The sequence below is a fragment of the Ursus maritimus genome, unplaced genomic scaffold, assembly GCF_017311325.1.
Source record: "Ursus maritimus isolate PB19 unplaced genomic scaffold, ASM1731132v1 scaffold_35, whole genome shotgun sequence".
In the NCBI taxonomy this organism is placed as follows: domain Eukaryota; kingdom Metazoa; phylum Chordata; class Mammalia; order Carnivora; family Ursidae; genus Ursus; species Ursus maritimus.
In genome coordinates this window covers 1,425,292-1,447,822 of record NW_024426119.1, presented here as the reverse complement: position 1 = coordinate 1,447,822, position 22,531 = coordinate 1,425,292, and the positions used below count along the sequence as shown (strand labels likewise).

Sequence of the window (22,531 nt, the reverse complement as noted above, 5' to 3'; positions counted from 1 at the left end):
CCCAGGACTCCGGGATCATGACCTGAGCAGAAGGCAGAGGTTTAACCGACTGAGCCACCCAGCTGTCCCCAGTTTGTTTTTTTCAAAGCGAGTGTGCAAATTCTACTTTCAGAATCCATGCAACCTGTATACAACCCTGATGACTGTTTACCTTTTTTGTTTTTCATATCTCTTTTTCAATCTCAGGCCACACTTCTTTTAGTGTCGTTTCTACCCCAACCTTGTCCTGTGTTTACAGACATTTTATAAACTATCCCCCATGGTGGACATTCCTCTCAAATGGAATCTTCAAAAGACTGCACTTGTTGTAAGAAGTTGGGCCCCACTTGCTCTGTAGTCTGTCCTTAGTCAGCTGCCTTTGACACATCTCATTCAACGTGTGCCAGAAACTAAGGAACGTGGCTAATGATAGCTCCCGCTTTGGTGGAATTCGGCTACTGCCCTTTGAAGCTGACTTTGTAACGTTCATATTCTAAATGGGCCCCAAAATTGATACCTAGATTTGCTAGATTTCATAAATAAAATACAGGACAACCAGCTACATTTGAACTTCAGACAAACAACAAATATTTTTTTTTTCACTCTACGTATGGCCTATGCAATATTTAGCAACCTCCTGACCCAGAAGTCGAACTGACTGCGCATTGAGTTTCGTCTTTCAGGAGTTTTGTAGATCAGCCAGAATGGCCCACAGAATTTGTTTGAGGAGGACGAGAAGATAATCACTCCAACAGAACCTCTCTGCACAGCAGTCTGGCTGACATTCAGCTAAGACAGCAGCACTGGTTGCTTAAACACTGAAATACATATTGGTTAGAAAATAGATGGTACCCTGGGCCTGCCTAGTCTCTATCCTACACCAGCCTTACCTCCTGCCATTCCCCAGTGGAACCTCCGTAGCTTCTCACAATTCAGTAACTAAAGATGAATATGGGATGAGACAATATGGATGGACCTGGAGGGCATTATGCCAAATGAGATAAGACAGAGAGACAAATACCTAATCTTCTCACTTATATGTGGAATCTAAAAAATAAAACAAACTGAACTCACAGAAACAGAGGACAGACTGGCAGTTGCCAATAAATAAATAAAATCTAGGCAGGGAATGAGGAGAAGGGGAGATGGGTGGAGGTGGTCAAAAGGTACAGACTTCCAATTATGAGAATGATAAATTCTGGGGATGTAATGTACAGCGTGGTGACTAGAGTTAACAATACTGTATTGCATATTTGAAAGTTGCAAAGGGAGTCGATCATAAGGCTTTGTCACAAGAAAAAACGTGTGACTATGTGAGGCGATAGATGTTAACTTGTTACAGTAATCATTTCAGAATATATGCATACATCAAATAATTACATTGTACACCTGATACTTGTACAATATACAACTTATACGTCAAGGTACCTCAAAAAAACTGGGAGGGGAGGGAAGGATAGCACTGGAGAGACAGAAAGTTGTATGAGCCTTCAAATATAGTTAGGGGACAAATTTTGGTCTTGCGGTCAGTTATGACATGGTTCCTCACATCAGGACAAAGATTTCACGCTGAGAATATGAAGATCTATTTGTTTTCTTTAAATAATTCCCATTCCCCATATATTAACTTGGCTTGGGCTGACTGACGCTCCTGTAACAGAATCAGGAAATTTAATATTATAGCACTTTGTTTCATCTGTTCCTATTCCTCTCCATTCTGTCAAAACACACTTGATAAAGACACTGAAGGTAAGCAAGTGCCCACAGCCCCATAGCTGGTCAGTGGTGGAGCTGAGGGTGAAAGTGAAGGGGATCTCCATCTCTTGGTCTAGAGCAAAGGTTGGCAAACTGCAAATCTGGTCCATGGCCTGTTTTTGAATGACACATAAACTAAGAATGATCTTTACATTTTTACATGGTGGGGGCAAAAAAAATCAAATGATGAATGTTTCTTGATATGTGAAAAATTAGATGAAATTCAAATTCAAATTTCAGCATCTATAAACTTTTACTGGAGCCCAAGCTCACTCATTCATGTATGTATTCTTCATGGCAATTTTCTTTCTTTCTTTCCTTTTTTTCTTTCTCTTTCTTTCTTTCTTTCTTTCTTTCTTTCTTTCTTTCTTTCTTTCTTGTTTTGTTTTAGATTTTCTTTATTTATTGGAGAGAGAGACAGAGATAGTGAGAGAGTGCAGGAGCAGGGAGGAGAGGGAAAAACAGGCTCCCCACTGAGCAGGAAGCCTGAACTGGGGCTCTATCCCTGGACCCCCGGATCATGACCTGGGCCAAGGTAGACTCCCAACCAACTGAGCCACTCAGGCACCCCTCTATGGCTATTTTTATCACCAGAGTCGAGTAGTTACAACATAGACTAATGGGCCCCAAGGTCTAAAATATTTCCTCTCTAGTTCTAGTAAAAAAACAAAAACAAAAACTAAACTAAACTTAATTAATGCACAGCTAAATAAGAGAACTTAATAGCAGCCCCAGCCTGAACGCCAGTGGCCATTCTGATTTCTTGGTGTCAAACTCCCACCAATTCTTAAATGTTTTAGCTATCACGCCTGCATACTAATGAGAAGCAGCATATCTATAGAAAAAAGCTGAGGAAAGTATCTTCCTGATATCGACGCTGCAAATCAGGTCCAGAACTGAAAACAGAGCAGTCCTGCCTAACACTTAAAACTGATCAAAATATCACACAGCCGCACGTGCCTCCCTGACCTTACTATTCAAAGCCCTCCCCCGCCCAGAGGAAAGACCTCCTTGGGAGTTGGTGTGGTGATCAAAACTTTTACTCAATGAGTAGGACCCTTTCAAATGGACATCTTACTTATAATATCAATATTTAAAACACAGGAGTTACATTGTGCTGTCTGAAGAGGGCAAAGGACTTAGAGATGAGGAGCCTTAAGGCCCAAAGTGTAAAATCCACTGATACAGAAAATAATCTAAAGGAACTATACCATGTTGCCTGGGTGGCTTAGTCGGTTAAGCGTCTGCCTTCGGCTCAGGTCACAATCCTGGGATTGAGCCCCGATCAGGATCGAGGTGTCAGGCTCCCTGCTCAGTGGGGGGAGCCTGCTTATTCCTCTCCCTCAGCCTCTCTCCCTGCTTGTTCTCTCTCTCTCTCTCTCACTCTCTCAAATAAATAAATATAATCTTTAAAAAAATAAAAAACTATCCCAATTAAAAAAAAATAATTAATGGAAAACTAAAACATAAATATATATTTTATTATATATTCATGTAATTATTTTTATATAAATATAATTCATATACCATATATAATATATAAACCATTAAAGGCTGGTTCAGAAAATAGATCTTTTTTATGCAGTAATATGTATCAAAAGCCTAAATATATTTATAGACAATAATCACAAGTTTATCTTAGAAAAATAGTCCTAAATATTGGGGGTGGGGGGAAGGGTACAGGAAAAATTATATGTTTGGTAGTTCTATTTATTTCCAAATTGTGGAGTATTCCAAAATTGAAAACAACGCCAACATCAAATAATAGAGAAATGATTTAAAAAATTTTTGAGATACAATGTAGTAGAAGAGTATACATTCACCTAAGACACATCTAGAGGGCTGTCTGGGTGGCTCAGTCAGTTAAACGTCCGCCTTCAGCTGGGGTAATGATCCTGGGGTCCTGGGATGAAGCCCCAGTTCAGACTCCCTGCTCAGCGGGGAGTCTACTTCTCCCTCTGCCTCTCCCCTTGCTTGTGCTCCTTCTCTCGCTCACTATCTCTCTCTCAAATAAATAAACAAATCTTTAAAAAAAAAACACACATCTAGAAAGAATATGTAACAATACGGATAAGTAATGTAAAATTAGTTGGTAAAGAGAAAAGGGGGGAAACATAAAATCTATGTTTATATGTAAAAACAATCCCTCATTTAAAATAAATCATACATAGTAAAAAATACAAAGAAAATTTATCAAATGTTAACTGTTGTTGTCCTTGGTTGCTTAAAGTTATTTCTTTTCTTTCAATTTTACTAGATAATTCAAATTTTACAAAAGGATTGTTTTGATTTTTATAATTGAAATAAGTAAAAATAAGAGATAATTTCATTCACGGGGAGAAGGAAAACCAGAAATATATAGTTTAGCCACAGTGTTAATAAAAAACACAATAAACATAATTTTTTAAAAACACAGAAGAAAAAGAAAGTAGTCTTCCAAAATCCATTTCAGGGCCTCCTGGCTGGTTCAGTAGGAGGAGCATGTGACTCTTGGTCTCAGGGTCATGAGTTCGAGCCCCACGTTGGGTGTAAAGGTTACGTAAGTAAATAAATAAAAACTTAAAAAAAAAAAAAAAAACCCAAAAATCCACTTCAACCCTTTCAGACCCCAAGCCTCCTGCTGCAGCAAACACAACTTAAAGTAATCTGACCAATAGATGTCACTGTTACACTTCTTTCATTGACCACATCTTAAGATGCACAACCTAACTTCGGAGGTAGGGTGACAAAAACAAAAACATCACAAATTTCCATTTCATCTCACAAAGGGCTGTAGATTTTTCATCTTTCAGGCTCATTCCAAACCTCCTTTTACAATAACTGGGATGTTGAATGCTTTTCTAAAATGACATCCAGTGATGACGCTACTATGGTTACGAAAGTGCAAGGTTCATCTGCTCTTGGTTACTTGAGAAAATCTCCAGCTATATAAACACTACAGATCTAACCATGTTCGTCAAAGACATACTTCTGGGTCTGAAAGTAATGAACTGGAAGGTATCAAAAGGAATCAAGGACACAAGTTTGCTGATGGGCATTAAAGTCAACAGCAAAGGAAAAAAAGTGGGGGGGGGAGAAGATAAGAAAAAAGGGGAAGGAAGGAAGAAAGAAAAGGGGAAAAAAGAAGGAAAGAAAGAAAAAGTCCTTCTTGCATTCCTAATGTTCACCCTCATCTCTGAAAAGAAACAGAGATGGAGAGGGGTGGTGACAACGATGACAGTCTGGTCAATCTATCAGGCCATCTACAATGTGGAAGGAGCTACAACCCAGCCCACCGTTCTGTAGAGTATAGTTGACAGTTCTGGATGAATACATGGATGAATGCGAAGGGAGAAGGCTGTGTTTTCTAAATGGGTCATCTTGGTATTTGCAGACTTCCTGCTGACCTGTTCACCTGTTATCTGAACAGCTGGAGGGAAAGAAATGTTTAGGAACGTGTGAGGGAGACAGGCTATTTAGATCGTTCTAGAGAATGCTCTCAAATGTATGTTCTCAAATTTTTAGAAAAGTGATATTAAGAGGTGACAAGCAGCAAACAGGTACTCCCACCACAAGGTTTAGGCAGTAAAGCTGACGTGGGGAGAGCACTCTGAAAACATTCAGGTAAACTGTAAACATAATCACGTTCTAGTGCACACATTTCAGACCACTGAGGTGTCTCTGTATTCTGCAGCTGACTGATGTTTAGATAATGACCTCCCCACGAAATGCAGCTTCAGCAGTTTTGTGAACACAGTTTACAGTAAATGCATCTCTGTTGACGGCAGAGGTTTCCACTTACATGGAGATCCAAGTACAGTTCGCTTTTGTTTGGCTTCTCTCTCTCCTCGTGGAGCAGAAATGGACAGGCTGGTCCTGCTCGATAGCCCAGGAACCATGCACCTCCATCCCTGTTGGGAAGGTCTTTAGCTGTTGTCTGCTCACTGAAACAGTCCCGGGGGAAGCCCTCGGAGGAGAGGCCTAGACAAAAACAGAGAAGACCATCAGTGACACGGTGGCTAAAAAAACATCAAGCCAGCCCTATCTTGTTCTCCTATGTGGGCCATTTCATACTACCTCTTACATTCCTTTCTAGGTTGTATTTTTAGAGTATGCTCTCTTCCAAAAGTGCTTGTCTTGATTACTCTTTCTGGATCTCACTAGCAAAGAATTTAAAACATTTGCCCTCATCCCCAATTTACAAAGAAAAGTCTATTAGCTATACTCAACGTTCACTATCCTTGCTTACCAATGCAGGCGACACAGCCCATTCTCTCTCAGGACAGAATCAGAGGACGAGCTGCAGGACAGAAGTCAGGAGGCCTGAGTTGTTGGATTCACTACTAGAAGGTGTCACCTGAGCCAGGTCACTAGTCACTAGTGTATGCGTTCTTCTAGAGCAGAAGCTGCATCACGGACATCTTCATTTCTGGGGGTAGAATTATCGTGCATGGTGCATACTGGCACTTGGTCACTTTGTTGAATGAGTGACATTGCATGAGTGAACTATCGGGGACCCACTTTTCTCATCTCTGGAACGAGGGTATCACATGGGTTTTTACCTAAACTGTGTTGGGATAATAGTCAAGGATGTGCCAGGCACTGTGCAGTTCGTAAGATCGCTCTCTAGGAAGGCATCACTAGTGCCCCCAGTTTAGACGGGGAAACTGAAGCACAAAGAGGTCAAGCAATTTGCTCCAGATCATAGAGTCAATAAATGGGAAAGCCAGGAACTGAACCCCAGCAGTTAAACACTAGAAGCCATGCTCTTAATGGCCACACTAGGTGGCCTGTGCCATTGAAATGGCGATGTGTGTTGTGTAACAAAAGGACTTTGTGGTCAAATAAATGTGAGAAAAACTGTGTTGTAGCCTTTAGAGCCACGAGTCACATTAGCATAGCAAAGACTTTGAAACACTCTTTAGTAAAGGAGCTTAGCTCTGTATAATAGCGTTTTCCGAACTTATTAGACCACAGAATCCATTTAAAGGATCCTTGTGAAACATGTTGGAAGCCACTAGTGTTCCACGGGAACATAGTTTGGAAAATTCTAGATTAGATCACCTCTAAAGTCCCACACAGCTCTCAAGTTCCTAGGCCTCTTTTAATTCCTGGTAAGCAACCTTGGCAAAATATTAAGCAACCGGGCCGAAGGGTTTAGGCTCAGCGCACTTAGCAGTAGAGCTCACTGCTGGATATATGATAGGGCATTTATTACACCTAATCCTTGTAATATTGTCTCTTTGATAGTAGCCCGATGCCAGCCAGCGGCTTGTGCCACACTGCAAACCTGATCTGAGCTGAGAATAAGTCAGCTGGTAAAAGGACTGTGGGGTAACAGTCTTCTCCTTTACATTAGAGTAGAATTTTAGAAGAAAGAAAATTTGAAAACAGCAAGGTTTTGCTTCGTGCTTGCTTGTTTGGTTGGTTTCCAATCGCACTTCAAAGTGAAAGGCGATACGGGTCACAGTGTCTCCACAGCTGGCCTCTGGCAGGCTGTTGACAAAACACTATTCTGTAGCCGCTGAGAAAACAAGGATCCAAGACGTCAGGCGTCTCTGGGCAGACGCAGGGTGTCCGGAAAGTCATCACCAGGCTCTTCCCTCATGTGCTCCAGGCGCCTTAGAATGAGGGCCTTTTTATTCACCTGGCCTCACCCTTTCCTTCTGCCCCTAGCTACCTACTCTCTCGAGACAGACTGTCCCCTGGGCTTTCGCTGAGGCCCTCCTGGGCCGCAGAGGGTGCCCACTCCTGCTCCGAAGAAGACACAGAAAAGGTCTAGTGCCTGAGAGAGCCTCGGAGAGGAGCGCTCTGCTGAGCACCTCCCCCTGTATCCTCACGATGACCCTGAGAGGAAGGCAGTGCTGGCCGTGCTCTAACAGATGGACAGATGGAAGCTCAGACTGTTAAACTTCCATTTATAAGGCTCAGCTCCCTCCTAGAATACTTCTGTTTATATCCAACCTGTTTAAATTTATGGTGTCCCCTCACTGTGCCACGTCATCTTCAGAAATGTGCTAGTTACTAATCCCGTCCCCCTTTTTAAGTCCCTCCACTTTTCATTTTGATTTTGGGAGGGCCGCTGACTTTGGATGAAGTTTACACAAATTAAGAAAACAACATAAAACATAGTCTGTATATCACAAACAACATAACGTAAACACCTAAGGCAGGACCTCTGGATCATCAGAGGCACATTGTCTGGTGACTGGAAGGTCGTCGTTTAGGTAGAAGAGAGGGAGAAATTCCCACGGTAACAAGGATCCGGTGTCCTCGGATAAAATGCAGGTGCCCACGTAAGCACACCCACACACCCTGCAGTGGCTGTCGGACACTTCGTTAATAAGGTGTGCGGTGCAATCCAATTCACTCTTTATGCAGAGGAAAGACAACACCAAGTTTAGCCACAAACAAGGAAAAGTGACTTCATTTTGGAGTTCGTTTTCATTTTAAAGAGCCAATTTCTAACATCTAATATTTAACCAGACAATGTCCCTATGAAGTAAACGCACAAGGTATAACGGTGACGCGTACTCATTTTGGTGAAGATCGTCAGGACAGGATAGGACCAATGGCAGAAATAAGTAACAAAACTGTTATTCTCAAAAGTCTGACAGATAGGTGCAAATGACAAATTCACCACTAGAAAGGACATAACAAACTTGCAAAGCAAGTCTTTGAAGGGAGAGTTTTAATAATCCCAACACGAGCTTTTGAACAGTCAAAAATAAAGCACATGACCATATTGATTAACACAGCTAGTGGCCACACTATTCTCTTCAACTGAATAAATTTTAATAAAGAGAAAAAAAATTACCTGAAATTAGGTAAGTATATTCTGTCAAATAGTCAAATGTCATCTAATTTTATGACACAAAGAGATTTTGAGGTGTTATATTTTCATTGAACATTTTGCAAAAAGCTGAGAACGGTCTCTTCAAGTCGATCATGTCTTTCCCTTCCATGTGCATACTAGAAATGCATTTTCCACTCCATATTTATTGGTTATTTTGTTTCTCAAAGACATGTCAGAGGCTACCACACACGCACACAGGTTAATGCTACAGCTGACTGCTGTTGATACAACGGACAGCACGGACACAGCACAGGAAGGGAACTTACCTTGGGCCCACCTTGAAAGTCTGTGCTTTTCCCAACCATTCCAATGATGAGCTGCGCTTCCTGATGCTAACCTACAACATTAGACTGGGGTTCTGCTGTCAGGGAAGCAGACAGAAAGGAAAGGTAATAGGCCATTTAAAGCTGGAAGCAGTCTCCATAGCTCGTCTTTCCAAAACGGAATAAGCATCCCTACCTGAGGATCACTGTTTCCACTCCTTCACTTCCTCCCTGCGTTATGATTATGCACCCAAGGCCTTTTCCAGTGGCATTTGGAGTTCCACCCATTGGCATAGATGTTGTGTATTTCCCCTGGTCCATGGATGTTGGATCTGGCCTTGTGTCTTGCTATAGCCAATTGAATGTGAGCAATGTGACAGGATGCCAATTCCGAATCCGGGCCTTAAGAGGCATTTTGTGGTTTTCCCCCTGCTCTGTGTTTCTGCCATCACCATGCGACAAGCATGTGCTAGGGAGCCCAAATGAGACATGCAGAGAAGACCCAAACATAGTCCTGCTGCCTGGAATGGACCCAGATCACAGCAAGTGAACGACAGCCAACCAACTCTTAGGACGATGAACGAGAACAAGAGATATTTGCTGCAAACCACTGAGATTTGGGGTTTATTTATCAAAATAGCTGCCTAATAGACTATCATCTGTCTCCACCAGAAGCACTGTATCTACTAAAAAATTTAAACCATTTCAGCTGAGACGGCTTGATGACTACAATATATATTTTTTGTAATTCCTACTAAAAACAATTATTCAATATATCAGGTTTTGGAAAATCAAGCAAAAACTCATGGCATACCCATTTCCTCATTCATACCAAGCATCACACACAAACTGCATTTCATTAGAATTAACCTTATTCAGCAGGCATTGTCCTTCATTATCTAAAGAATATCTACATGTCTATATAGATATATACACATATATATAAATGTATATACATATACGTATACATATGTATAAATCTGCTTCCAAAGAGAAGTGTGCAAACATACCACATAACCAGAGCTGGACCAAAGTCCCCAAGGAACAAAATTACAGTGCCTTTCAGCCTTCCTCCTTCAATTTTCCTGTCACACTGAGCCCTCACTTGACAGCAATGATGAAGTGGTTATGCTTCCAAAAGGAGAAGGGGGGGAAAAGACCTTAGCTGAGACTTTCTTGAGTTTTTGCTCCTATGCTGTAGTTCCCCAGGCCATCCATCATATTGACTTAAAATAAATCCAAAGAGGTGAAGTTTTCTCAACCGTGAATATCAGAACTGATATGTAAAGGTAGACAGGTTGTCTTCCATTATGTTATTCAAACATGTACTTACAAGCAAGAGAGACAGCAATCTAGATGTGTAGCTAATGGAAAGTGACACTGTTAAGTACTTGTAAAGAGGGTGTGTGCCTGTGTGTAATTATTCACGTCTTTATCCAGGGAGACAGAGCTTTGGTAAAAGTATAGTCTCATGGCTGGTATCTGTCAATTTGAGATCAACGCTTACCAATCCCATTGCCCCCATTTTCATTCCTTGTGATGTTCAATGATACCATGTCACTAAGCAGATAGGTAACTCTAATTCTGAGAACACACCTTATCTATCCACCCCAGCCTCTAACTCCTCGTGAGAAGTACATAGAGGAAGAAATTAGGAGCAAGGATAGACAGACGGAAGTGGAAGGTGCACAGAAGCAGGGGAAGGCTGCAGGTAGGTCAAGAAGTGGGAAGGACCGGGGAGGAGACTCTGTCTACTATGAAGAAAGCAGCCATATCCGTCAAACACATGCAATGTTCGAATTTCTGAAGTTATGCTTAAATTCAAATGAAATGAAATAGAATTTAGAATTAGAAGGAATCTTGTATATCTCCTATCTGCTCATTTTATACTTGATGAAACTGAAACCCAGGAAGGTTGTGTTATTTCCAATATGTCCACCTAGTGGCAAAGGCAAACTAAAATCCAGGTTCCAGGGAAATCTTTTATGTTATTTAGAGAAGGACATTATTGCCATTCCATAGATGAGAGAACACTGAGGTCTGAGTAAGAAGTAGATGTAAATGGGGGCACCTGGGTGGCGCAGTCGTTAAGCGTCTGCCTTCGGCTCAGGGCGTGATCCTGGCGTTCTGGGATCGAGCCCCACATCGGGCTCCCTGGTCCACTGGGAGCCTGCTTCTTCCTCTCCCACTCCCCCTGCTTGTGTTCCCTCTCTCGCTGGCTCTCTCTCTGTGTCAAATAAATAAATAAAATCTTAAAAAAAAAAAAAAAAGAAGTAGATGCAAAAGGTTCGACAGGTGGGATCGATTCCTGACTATGACCTTTACTAATTGTTTGAACTTAGTGGAATTACTAAACGTCTCTGAATCTTTATTTCCTCATTAATAAAATGAAAATAATGTGGGGCACCTGGGTCGCTCAGTCAGTTAAGTGTCTGCCTTCGGCTCGGGTGATGATCTCAGGGTCCTGGGGTCCAGCCTGCTCGGCAGGGAGTCTGCTTCTCCCTCTCCCTCTGCCCTTCCCTCCTACTCATTCTTTCTCTCTCTTTCAGGTAAATAAACAAAATCTAAAAATAAAATTAAATAAAAATAAAAATATGCCTGTTAGTGAGCTGTGTTCAAAATTGTTTTCTTCCAGGAAACTTTGCCTGGGCTAGGGGTGACAGATCGATGGGGGATGCAAACAAATCCCCATTTTAAGGGAAGAAAAGAAACCTGTACACAATGAGGGCATACTAAACATCACACACTCATGCTAGGGACTGTTTTCTGTCCGGGAAGATAAAGAGAAAAAAAAAGAAGCTCATAAGAATTCACGGTAGCACTCCGCTGCAGCAGATCCCAAATCTGCGTAAGTCCTAAAAATAGACTTCACGTCATCAAATGCAAGAGCGCGAGTAAGTGGCTGATACCTCCCAAAAGAGCAGCTCCTCAGGGCATTTCCTTAGAAATGACATCCAATGACACAACTCCCTTAAAGGTCAAACATTTGAGCCTCGGGCCATGAATGAAACTATTTATAGGCATAGCTTTAAATGAAATGGCATTTTAAGGAGGTACATAAATATATATTTCTATGATTATTATTACACTAACTTCTTTCCATGTTCTTTTCCTGCAAAGAATACAGATGTTAAATGAGAGACAAATATTGCTCAAGTCAGGAAGCTCATTTGTGGCTATAGTTATATGGAATATTCTAACACCTGAAAAACAGGGGTGTGTATTTAAAGTAGCACAAACGATGCTGAGTCACTCTGCTTTAGAATGGATGGAAGGTAGGAGCGGATGCTTCTAAGTAGGGTTGGTGCAGCAAAGATCAAGAAAAGATGAAATTTGGAAGGTTGTAGGATTCCCTGAGACATTAAGAGCCTCTATGCATTCTCAGACAGTAAATGCTAAGGAAATTAGACGTTGGTACTTCCAACGCCTGTTATCAAAAAATTTTGGTATGTTTGATGATAAGAAATATACTTGCTTATTAACAAAAAATATTATTGAAGTGAAGAACAAGAATACAAAAAACATTTCTTATCGTATTCATTCCAAATAAATTTGAATTACATTTTTTCCATTTTATGTCACATTGTTCCAGTTACTACAGGAATAGTTATACCAATGGGGAGCTCAACTCTTGAAGAGATATGACATAATTACTAATTATCTTAATTGCTAAGGAGGTATAGTAAAGCAAAAAACCTATAAAATACTAAGGCTTGGATTATAAAGTATATAATGAATATTTTTTTTAAAATCTTTTTCCAGAAAGAAACGATCTTAAGAGTCACAAAACATGAATATTCATAACAAGATTGAGACAAAGAAAAAAAGAAGGCACATATGCCAATATTAAGGGTAAACATTTAAGAGATTGAGAACCCAGTATGACTTTGAGTGTCCTGGCAAACAAAGCAAGAATGAAAAAGCATTCAGTTAGTTCACTTCTATTATCAAAAGGAGGAGGGGCCCCTGGGTGACACAGTTGGTTAAGTGTCTGACTCTTGGTGTCCATTCAGGTCCTGATCTCAGGGTCCAAGGGATGGAACCCAGTATGGACCCCCATGTAGAGCCCCGAGTCCTCAGGCTCCGTGCTCAATGGGGAGTTGGCTTGTCCCTCTCCCTCTGCTCCTCCCCCCATGCTCTCCCTTTTTCTCTTGAATATATAAATCTTAAAAAAAAAAAAAAAAAAAGGAAAGATACTGATCCTTCAAGGCAGATCAAGATTTTTCTGATGTTTAATTCTGAGAGACACTGCTACATAATGCAGTCAATTCCCACCTCAGCCTTAGCTCCATCCTGGCTGTTCTGACCAACAGTTGACTTCACAGAGCTAATGGTGCTGACCTAATTGGCTACAAATAGCCTTTGTCCTTTTAACCAGAGAGGTTTGGAAATTATCTTGAAGGCCCAGTGATTTGAAACTAAGTGAGGAGTTCTTCAAGAACGCTACTAAGTAGTGGTTGCCCTGAAACAGCCAGATTCTTAAATGGCCCCCTTTGGCCAAGTGTCTTAGGCACTAGAGCTTTTCCACCTCCCATCATCCACCAGCCATTAGTATCAAGGAGCAGCCCTGCACTTGATCCCAACCTTAGCCAAGGCCTGATTTATCACCATCTCTCCCCACAAATCGATTTTCTTAAGGGTGAGTAATGTCCTTCATACTGGACATTTAATATGTGTCACACACTTTATAGACATTACACATTATTGAGAATCTTCATAATAATCCTGCAAGGTTGGTATAAAGCAATCCTGTTCTAAAGATGAGAAAAGTAATGAAATGGAGAAGTTAACTTAACCCAGGGTCAAATAGTATGTAGGAGAATGGATCCTGAACCCAGAGCCTAGAATTAACCTCCTGCCATAAACAACTAAAAACGAAACAAAATATAGGAAACAACTATTTTTAGGTATTGGATAGTAGGCAGTGCAGTTCTATAATCCTTGAAAGAGGTACGGCAAGTGAAGTGAGCCTCATAATTGCCTGGGCTTATAGTGAAGAGATGATTTCTAGACTGAAGATAATTAATAGGGCCCAGTGACCTATGGGGAAATATCAAGCAGTCTAACATATGTAAAATTAGAAGCAGGGGTCTGTCTAGGAGAAAAGGAAAAGTATTTAAAGAAATACTTGCTGAAATTTTCTAAATTTAATAAAAAGTATAAACCCATAGATCAAAGAAGCTCTATGAACTTTAAGGAGGAAAAACATAAAGAAAACTACAATAAGTGAAGTTGTAGAAAACCAGGGATAAAAAGAACATTATAAAAGCAGTAAGAAAAAAGAATATTATATAGGAAACCAAACAAAAGAATAATTAAAGACTTCTTGTCTGAACACGCATGCTGGAAGGCAATGGAATGACAACTTTAAAGTACTGAAAAATAAGAGTCAACCTAGAATTTGACATGCAGTAAAAATATCTTCCAAAGTGAAAGGAAAATAAAGACTTCTTCAGACAATTAAAAGCCAGAGAATTCATCTTCAGCTGACTTAGACCACAGGAAGTGTTAAAATTTTTTTTTCCCCCTGGCAAAGGGAAAAAATCAGAAGAGGGGCACCTGGGTGGCGCAGTCAGTTGAGCGTCAAACTCTTGATTTCAGCTCAGGTCACGATCTCAGGGTCCTGAGATTGAGCCCCAGGTCCGGCTCTGAGCTCAGTGCAAAGTTGGCTTAAGACTCTTTCTCCCTCTGCCCCTCCCCCTACTCTCTCGAAAACACATAAATAAATCTTTTTAAAAAATCAGAAGAAAATTTGGAAAGCACCGAAAATCATAAATATGTAAGTTAACACACAGGACATTTTCCTCATTATTGAAGTTATTAAAAAATATAATTAACTGAAATAAAAATAATACATTGTGTGGTTTATAACACATGTAGGTAAGAGATGCTGATAACAGCAGCAGCACATCCAAGAAGGAGAAATGGAAATATTCTGTTGTAAGAGTCAGACATTTACGTGAAGTAGTATAATTTAAAATAGACTGTGATAAATTAAAGTTGTGCATTATAAACTATAGAGTTACCAGTTTTTAAAAAGGGTATCTCCGATGGTGGATATAATATGGAAGCCTAGAAAGCACCTGATCTAAAAGAAGATAGAAAATTATATAAAAGGGAACAAAAAAAATGGAAGGTGGATTCAAACTCAGTTATACTGATAGTTACATTAAGTATAAATCATTTAAAAACTCCAATTTAAAGTCAGAGTTTATCAGACGGGGTAAAAAAGCAAGACTCAAGTATATGCTGCTATCTATCAGAAACTCATTTTAAATATAAAATTATAAATAAGTTAACAGTAGAAGGACGGAAGAAGCTATATATACAAACACTAATTACAGAAAGCGTGAGTGGCTATATTAATATCAGACAAAAATAAACTTTGAAATGAGATATGTTACCAGGGATAAAGAGAGAAGTTTCATAATGATGAAAAGTCAACTTGTCAGAAAGAAATAACAATCCTAAATTCATTTGTACCTGGTAACAGAACTTCAAAATACATAAGCAAAACTATCGGAACTGGTCTGGATAAATATATGTATTCACAATTATATTTGGAGATTTCAGTACTCCTGTCTTAGTAGTTAATAGGACAGGTTGACAGAAAATCAGTAGGAATATAGAAGAACTAAGCAACATTACTACCAATTTTACCTAGTTGATATTTATAAGACATACTATCCAATAGCTACAGAATACATATTCTTTTCAAGTGCACATGGAATTTATCAAAATCATCAACATACTGTGCCATTCATAAATCTGAAAGGATCAACATCATAAAAAATATGTTCACTGACAGATGTAATTAAATTCAGATACCAATTACTGAAAACTATCTAGAAAATTCCAACTATTTGGAAATTAGACATCACACTTCCCCCTAGCTTCATAGTTCAAAAAAGAATCACAAGGGAAATTAGAAAATATTTGAGACATAGCTAAAGTGGTGATCAGAGGAAAATTTATAGCCTTATTTAGCACCGAATTATGGCCCTTCTTCCACAGTGGTCAACATCTTAACATTTATTCCTGGGACTGGGGGATATTAGGCACAGTTGATGCATGGTGAACTCAGAAAACAGAGGATTCAGTAACCATCTTCTTCTTGAATGCCAAATGCTAAGGTCTTAGCTTTTGTTGCTTCACTAGGCTTCTAGAACACTTTCAGTCTCCAGGGTAGGCAGGTACTAGAACATTATTCTGGGAGAACCAGGACTAGCTCCAGACATTGCGGCTGCCTCCAGTTCCTCCATAAACTGCTGTCCCAGATCACCCTACAGTGAATCTCAAGCCCAATACCCTTTCACGGGCACTCAGAGCTTCCAGTCAGCTTTTTAGTCCCCAGACCTGAAGCATGTACAACCGGTGATCACAAGACAGCTGAGGAGAATGTCTAACATAAAAAGCAAGAAAGTGGAGAGAGCAAAAGAAGACAGAGGTCTGTCACTCCATACCTACTGGATCAAGATTTTGGTGGCAGCTGCTTTCTTTGGCAACCATATCTCTTGCTACCTAACCCTCTTCCACGCTCCAGATCTTACCAGCTTCCTGTAATACTCTTCCATCCTTCCCCCCTTCAGGCCTAGAGCTGGTCATGGCTTTTTGCTGTTGCTAGTTTCTGGGAACCTCACAAACCCAAGCCAGTTTTCTTAATCGGTCTGGACATAATCTCTTCACTAAGTTATTTTCAGTTTAAGCCCTTTCGAATGTACCATCTATTTTCTGCCAGGACTCTGACTGACAGAGTAATTGGCATCAGGAATGATGTTTACTTCCTAGCCTGTAGCACGTCTGGCTATTACTAAAGCATCTAGGGCGTTGCTACCTGATGCTTGCCATACCCAGTTAGAAGAATAGCAGCAATGTAATGGGCCGGTGTAATCTTTCGGGAGAAATCAAAATGACCATACTCCTTTCAGATTATATTATGATAGAGAAAAGGTAAATTGTCACAGCCCTAGAGTAAGACAATGACGGTATACTGCTGTCCTTTGTAGATGAAGATGAATCGATTGGCATGAAAATAAAGCATTTTCTAAATCGATAAATGCATATTAGCTCCCAGGGGCTATGTTGATCTACTCGGTAAGTACATCATATCTGAAACAGCACTTGCAAATTGCATCCCATGTAATTAATTTTATAAGAATCCAGTCATTCTCTAAAAGCCATCTGTTTTCTCACTAGCCAAAAGAGAACTGAAATGGGAGTATGGTATAAATCACCATCCTTACATCTTTCAAATCTTCAATGGTGGCACAAATCTCTGCAATTACCCCAAGAATGTAGCGTAGGCTTTCAACTAGTAGAAAAAACATGATGCCATTCCTCTCAGAACACACACGTCTGGGAGCCAAAGGTAGCCCTTCACAATGTTATACTTAATAAATCACTTCCATGATTTTTGCCTCCTATCTTTGCAACCTTGGGCTTGCTGGGTTTGGATCTTAGTGACCAAAGGAGGAATGTTTCTACTAGGGAATATGGATAGTCCTGGTTTCAATAGACAGGAAGCTAAGAGTACAACTTGGTCATTTCAGGGTTCTCATACATTAGAGATACATGTATTTGATTGCAGGGCCTAACAAATTGAATGTCTTTCGTAGAATATTTTGAACTGGACCTAGAGTATTAAACTCCTATAGTCCAAAACAACAAAAACAAAAACCCAGGAGTAAATGTAAAGCTACATATTTTGAAAAATAGTACAGAACAAATACTACAGAATGAATGTCCTCGTATTAATATTAAAACAACACAAGGAAGCTACTGTGAAACAAATACTCTCCAGGATTCCTGGTAAAAGAGCAAACTGGAATACATCGTTGCAGAACTGTTTGGGAATCTGCACCTGACACAGGGGTTAACAGTTATGGTGCAATGGCCGAATACAGCACCCAGGCTATTTTTGTATAGCCTGTGAGCTAAGAATGGGTTTTGCATTTTTTCATTTTTTTTTTTTAAAGATTTTTTTATTTATTCATTCGACAGAGATAGAGACAGCCAGCGAGAGAGGGAACACAAGCAGGGGGAGTGGGAGAGGAAGAAGCAGGCTCATAGCAGAGGAGCCTGATGTGGGGCTCGATCCCATAACGCCAGGATCACGCCCTGAGCCGAAGGCAGATGCTTAACCGCTGTGCCACCCAGGCGCCCCTGCATTTTTTCATTTTTAAAGGAGGGGAAGGAGCAAAGGCAGGGGCAGGGAGTGGGGTGGGAGACGAGGGGAAGAAAAGCAGCAAGGGAGCCTTTATGGACTGCAAAGTCAAAAATGTTCACTATTGGGCTCTTTACACAAAAAGTTTGCTGACTTCCATTCTAAAATGTTACATACGTTCTATCCTTTAAGTAACAAAAATAGGCTTGTGTGCACCTGTCCTAGCAGAATAATCATCTTGCTATTCAAGATCTATTACAAAGAGATATTACAGATGCCTGGGTGGATCAGTTGGTTAAGTGTCCAACTCTTGACTTTGGCTCCGGTCATGACCTTGCAGTCGTGAGACCGAGCCCCATGTCAGGCTCCATGCTCAGCTTCTTTCAATTTATGAAAGAAACTAAATGCCGTAAACACCATAAAACCCCTTACTGTTTATTCCTCTTGCTCTGGTGCTGAGTTAGACACAGTGGACAGCCAAAAGGAAGAAGGGTGTAGAACTCCATTTCTCCAAAGGGGTTGCTTTCAAGTTCAAACGAATGGTTCATATTCTACTGTATTCATTTTGAAACATTTTTGTTGTTCCTCATTTACCCTTCAAACTGTCATATGCCCCAAACAACACAAAAAACGACAACAAAAAACCTAAGCCACCAAAATGAGTTTTCACACAGAATATTAGAAGAGTCAGGATCTTTTCAGAATGTTTTGTTCGGCTAAATTACAATATTTTATTTTCCTTTATACTGTGAACCTATTTGGTCAAACATAAAATTAACCCTGATGATCTTCAATGTAGGGACTTGTTTTTCACATTTTATCACTATCTGGAAATGCCTTTTATCCTGAGGGGATTGCTATTATCTCGAATGTGATTTTACTATGTCCGGAGGCTACTGTCTTACCAGAAAACACAGCTCTAATTTAAAATGCATGTCAGCAGAAAAGTCAATTTACTAAAAGAAAATTAACTTCATAGACAAATCTTTCAGGAAAGCAACTGATCCATAAAGTGAGCTAAATCTATACTAAGAATAGAACTGAATTCATTATATATTTTTCAGGCAAGAAGAACTTATCATTATATTCCAGTTCATGATAAACTTTCTCTGGAATGATTCCACTAAACAAATAATAGAACGGGAACTTTTGCGTCTAGCATTTTTGAGAAATTACAAATAAGCACAAGATTGTCAATAATGGCTTCCGAAGAGCAAAGAAGACTGAATCGTATTGCACTAACAAGTATTTCAGGAGGAGGATTTTTACCGGGGGTTACATTTTGTTTACCTACATAGAAGTGGACTTCCTTGCCAAATTTTCACAATTTGTCACTTAAAATAATAGTACAAGCCATAACAGTGACTTGCTGTTAATGAATGGAAGCACCAAATAATTCATTTTCTCTTCCTTTATTTGAAATGACAGTCCTATGTACCAGTGAGAGGGATGTAGAAAATTCCTAGAGAAAGTCACAACCACCCCGGTATGAGGTTAGGGTATATCTCCTGCTTTAACTGTGCTGAATCCTCTTTCAATAAATACCATTAACTTTCTCTTTTTTTTCTTCCAGAGTCATTTAGTTTACATCAGTGCTTCATAAACACGAAAAAGCTAAGCAATGAGAGCACCAAAAAGTTCATTTGGCATTGCCTCTGTGGCTTAAAACAAAAAGGTGTGTGTGTGTGGGGGGGTGCAGATTTGTTTAACATGTACTTAATTTCAGAAAATTGTCTAAATCTCATTATCTGAATCTATTAGCCTTCAAAGGAATCTTGAATCCTACGGAAGCATCCCCAGATCCTCTCTTACCAAATCCAGTGGCTAAGTCTCAGCCCTTTCCCGTGGAACCTCTCAGTAGCATCAGGCAGAGTCAAACACACTTTTATTTTCCTTGAAATTCCTTTCTAGAAACCACATCCTCAACACTCTCCAAGTGTTCGTCTTTGTTCACTGCTCACTCCTCAGTCACCTTCGTGGCTCCTCATCCCCCCCCCCCCCACTTCTAACTCAGGGTTCTTAACCTCAGTACTGCAGACACTGGGGCTAGATCATTCTTCATGGTGGAAGGACGTTCTGTGCACTGTAGGGTGTTGATCTCTGACCTCCACGCACTGCTTACCGGGGCACCTCTTCCTCCTCCCAGCCAGTCGTGACAACTAAAAATGTCTCCAGACATTGCTAAATGTTTCCTAGCCAGAGAACCAGGGCTCTAAATGTTTCAAGCCCCCAAAAATCTGTCCTGTGCCCCCTTCTCTTCTCCCTCTTCACTCACTTCCTTGGTCATCTCATTCAATCTCAAAGTTTTAAATGCCATCTAAATTCTAGTAACTTCCACATTGATACGTCCACCTGGACCTCTTTCCGGTCTCACATAGGCACTGACTGCTCTATGGCCTCTATGTATCCTAAACTCTTGGTTTTCCTCCTAACCTTGCCCCTTCCTCAGTCTTTCATCAGTATTCACTCTGTTTCTAAGATTAAAAATGTGCTTCATCCTTGGGTCCTCTCTTTCTCTTGCATTCCACATACATCTTATGAATAAGACCTGTTTGCTCTACCATCAAATAGTATCCCAAATCTGACCATTTGTCATATTGCTCACACCCAGTCTAAGCACCTGTCTACTCTCATTTGACCAACTGAAATAATCTACCAGTTCTTCTCCCTTCCACACCTATCCCCTATAATGTTTTCCAAAAGCATCCATGGGATCTTGTAAAAATCTCACACCGTCGCTCAGATCAAAATCCTGCTATGGCTTTCCATCCCAGTTAAAAGAAAAAAAAGGGGGGGGGGTGATTCCCGACCTTAAAGAACCTCACCTAATCTGACCCCATGTACCTCTTTCTCTCCATCTCCTACTCTCTCCCTTACTCCATGCANNNTCCTGCCACCTCAACTTTCTTGCTGTTATATGAGTAAAACAACTTCACTCCAGCCTGTGGCATTTACAGTGGTGTTTCCTCTGCTGGAATTCTGTCTCCCCCGATCATCACATGACCAATTTCTTCATATTGCTCAGGTTTCTGCTAAAATATCCTTCCAGCAAAGAAGGCTTCTCTTCACTGCCCCTCTTCCAACATTTTCTTTCTGAAGTATTTTATAAAATATCCTTCCAGCAAAGAAGGCTTCTCTTCACTGCCCCTCTTCCAACATTTTCTTTCTGAAGTATTTTATCTGTAATACCATTACCTGAAACTATGTAATTAATTAGTCTCAGATGAAACTAGGTTTAAATAGGAGTAAAATATGGGGTGCCTGGGTGGCTCAGTCATTAAGCGTCTGCCTTTGGCTCAGGGCGTGATACTGGCGTTCTGGGATCGAGCCCCACATTGGGCTCCTCCGCTGGGAGCCTGCTTCTTCCTCTCCCACTCCCCCTGCTTGTGTTCCCTCTCTCGCTGGCTCTCTCTCTCTCTTGGTCAAATAAATAAAATTTAAAAATAAATAAATAAATAAATAAATAAATAGAAGTAAAACAGATTTCAGCTTGGATGCCATGTTCCCGGATTGAATGTCTTTAATGCAGCATTGGCAAGAAATCTGAGGCCATGTTCAGGATCAGTGGGAAAAAGTCTTGTGATTGATTAGCAATGCCTTCCCTGACATAGGAGGGAAGAGTGGTAGGGTGTGTGCCATGTTTTTGTCATCCTTTAATGAAGTCCTCTGATTCTTTTTTTGTCTGCTCATTCTTTGGTAGTTGTTACTCATTGGCGTCCTCATTAGCGTAACAAGAAAACAGAAGAGATGTGAAACTCAGATAACTTAACTAAACAGTTGCTGCTTTTGTAGAAGTTTTGATGAAGGAGGGAAAACCACATAAGGCTAAAAGATACGGCAAACCATCAGTAAGTGTGAATCATCTATGTATCTAACTCCCAGAAGTAGAGGAGATAATGGCATGCAAGAGAGAAGGAAATGACTTCAAAGATCTGTTTATAAGAGAGTGAGATTATCTTTCTTTGCTCTTCAAGAAAATTGTTTGAATGATGAAATTATGAGATTACAACTCGGAAGACACTTGAAGAGTCTTTGTCATTAATAAAACATTACGTTTATTGTCGAATTCCCTAACTCTGCTCTGGGATGACTAAGCAAGGACAGACTTAGAGATAACTAAAGATAGAGAGATAAAGAAAATAAGCTGAAAGGATAAAAAAGGTCTCTGTATAACAAAACCTTCCCAACCATCCAAATTCCCCTCCCCACTCTTTAAGAAAGGTCAACTGATAGCCCTTGGCTCCTGACATTAACTATATCCTGTTCCTCTTTTGATGTTCTCCCTGAGAGGGGTTTAACTGCCCTTTCCTTGATTCATTAGATGGTCACTTCAAAGAGACTCCAAAGAGGCAGCATTTGCCCAAACAACTCCCCTGTCTTAGTAAATCCAGGCAAAACCCAAAAAGCAATTCATCCTAAATTTCACACATTATTGTCTTTCGCCCCTGTCAGTGACCCCAGCCTACAATATTGATTACCACTCTGCCTCCCAATATGAATCCTTCAGACAATCAATCCTCTCCCAGAAAAGGGAAA

General features: G+C 40.3%; 1 protein-coding gene across 1 annotated transcript in view; it reads right to left on the bottom strand.

The window, feature by feature from the left end:
- The window catches only part of FMN1 (formin 1), a 372,175-nt gene that overhangs the window by 290,535 nt on the left and 59,109 nt on the right, over positions 1-22,531 (bottom strand). Inside the window, exon 2 of the mRNA XM_040620429.1 lies at positions 5,516-5,694. Within this exon, the coding sequence (XP_040476363.1) occupies positions 5,516-5,694 (179 nt within the window). The remainder of the gene's footprint in view (positions 1-5,515; positions 5,695-22,531) is intronic.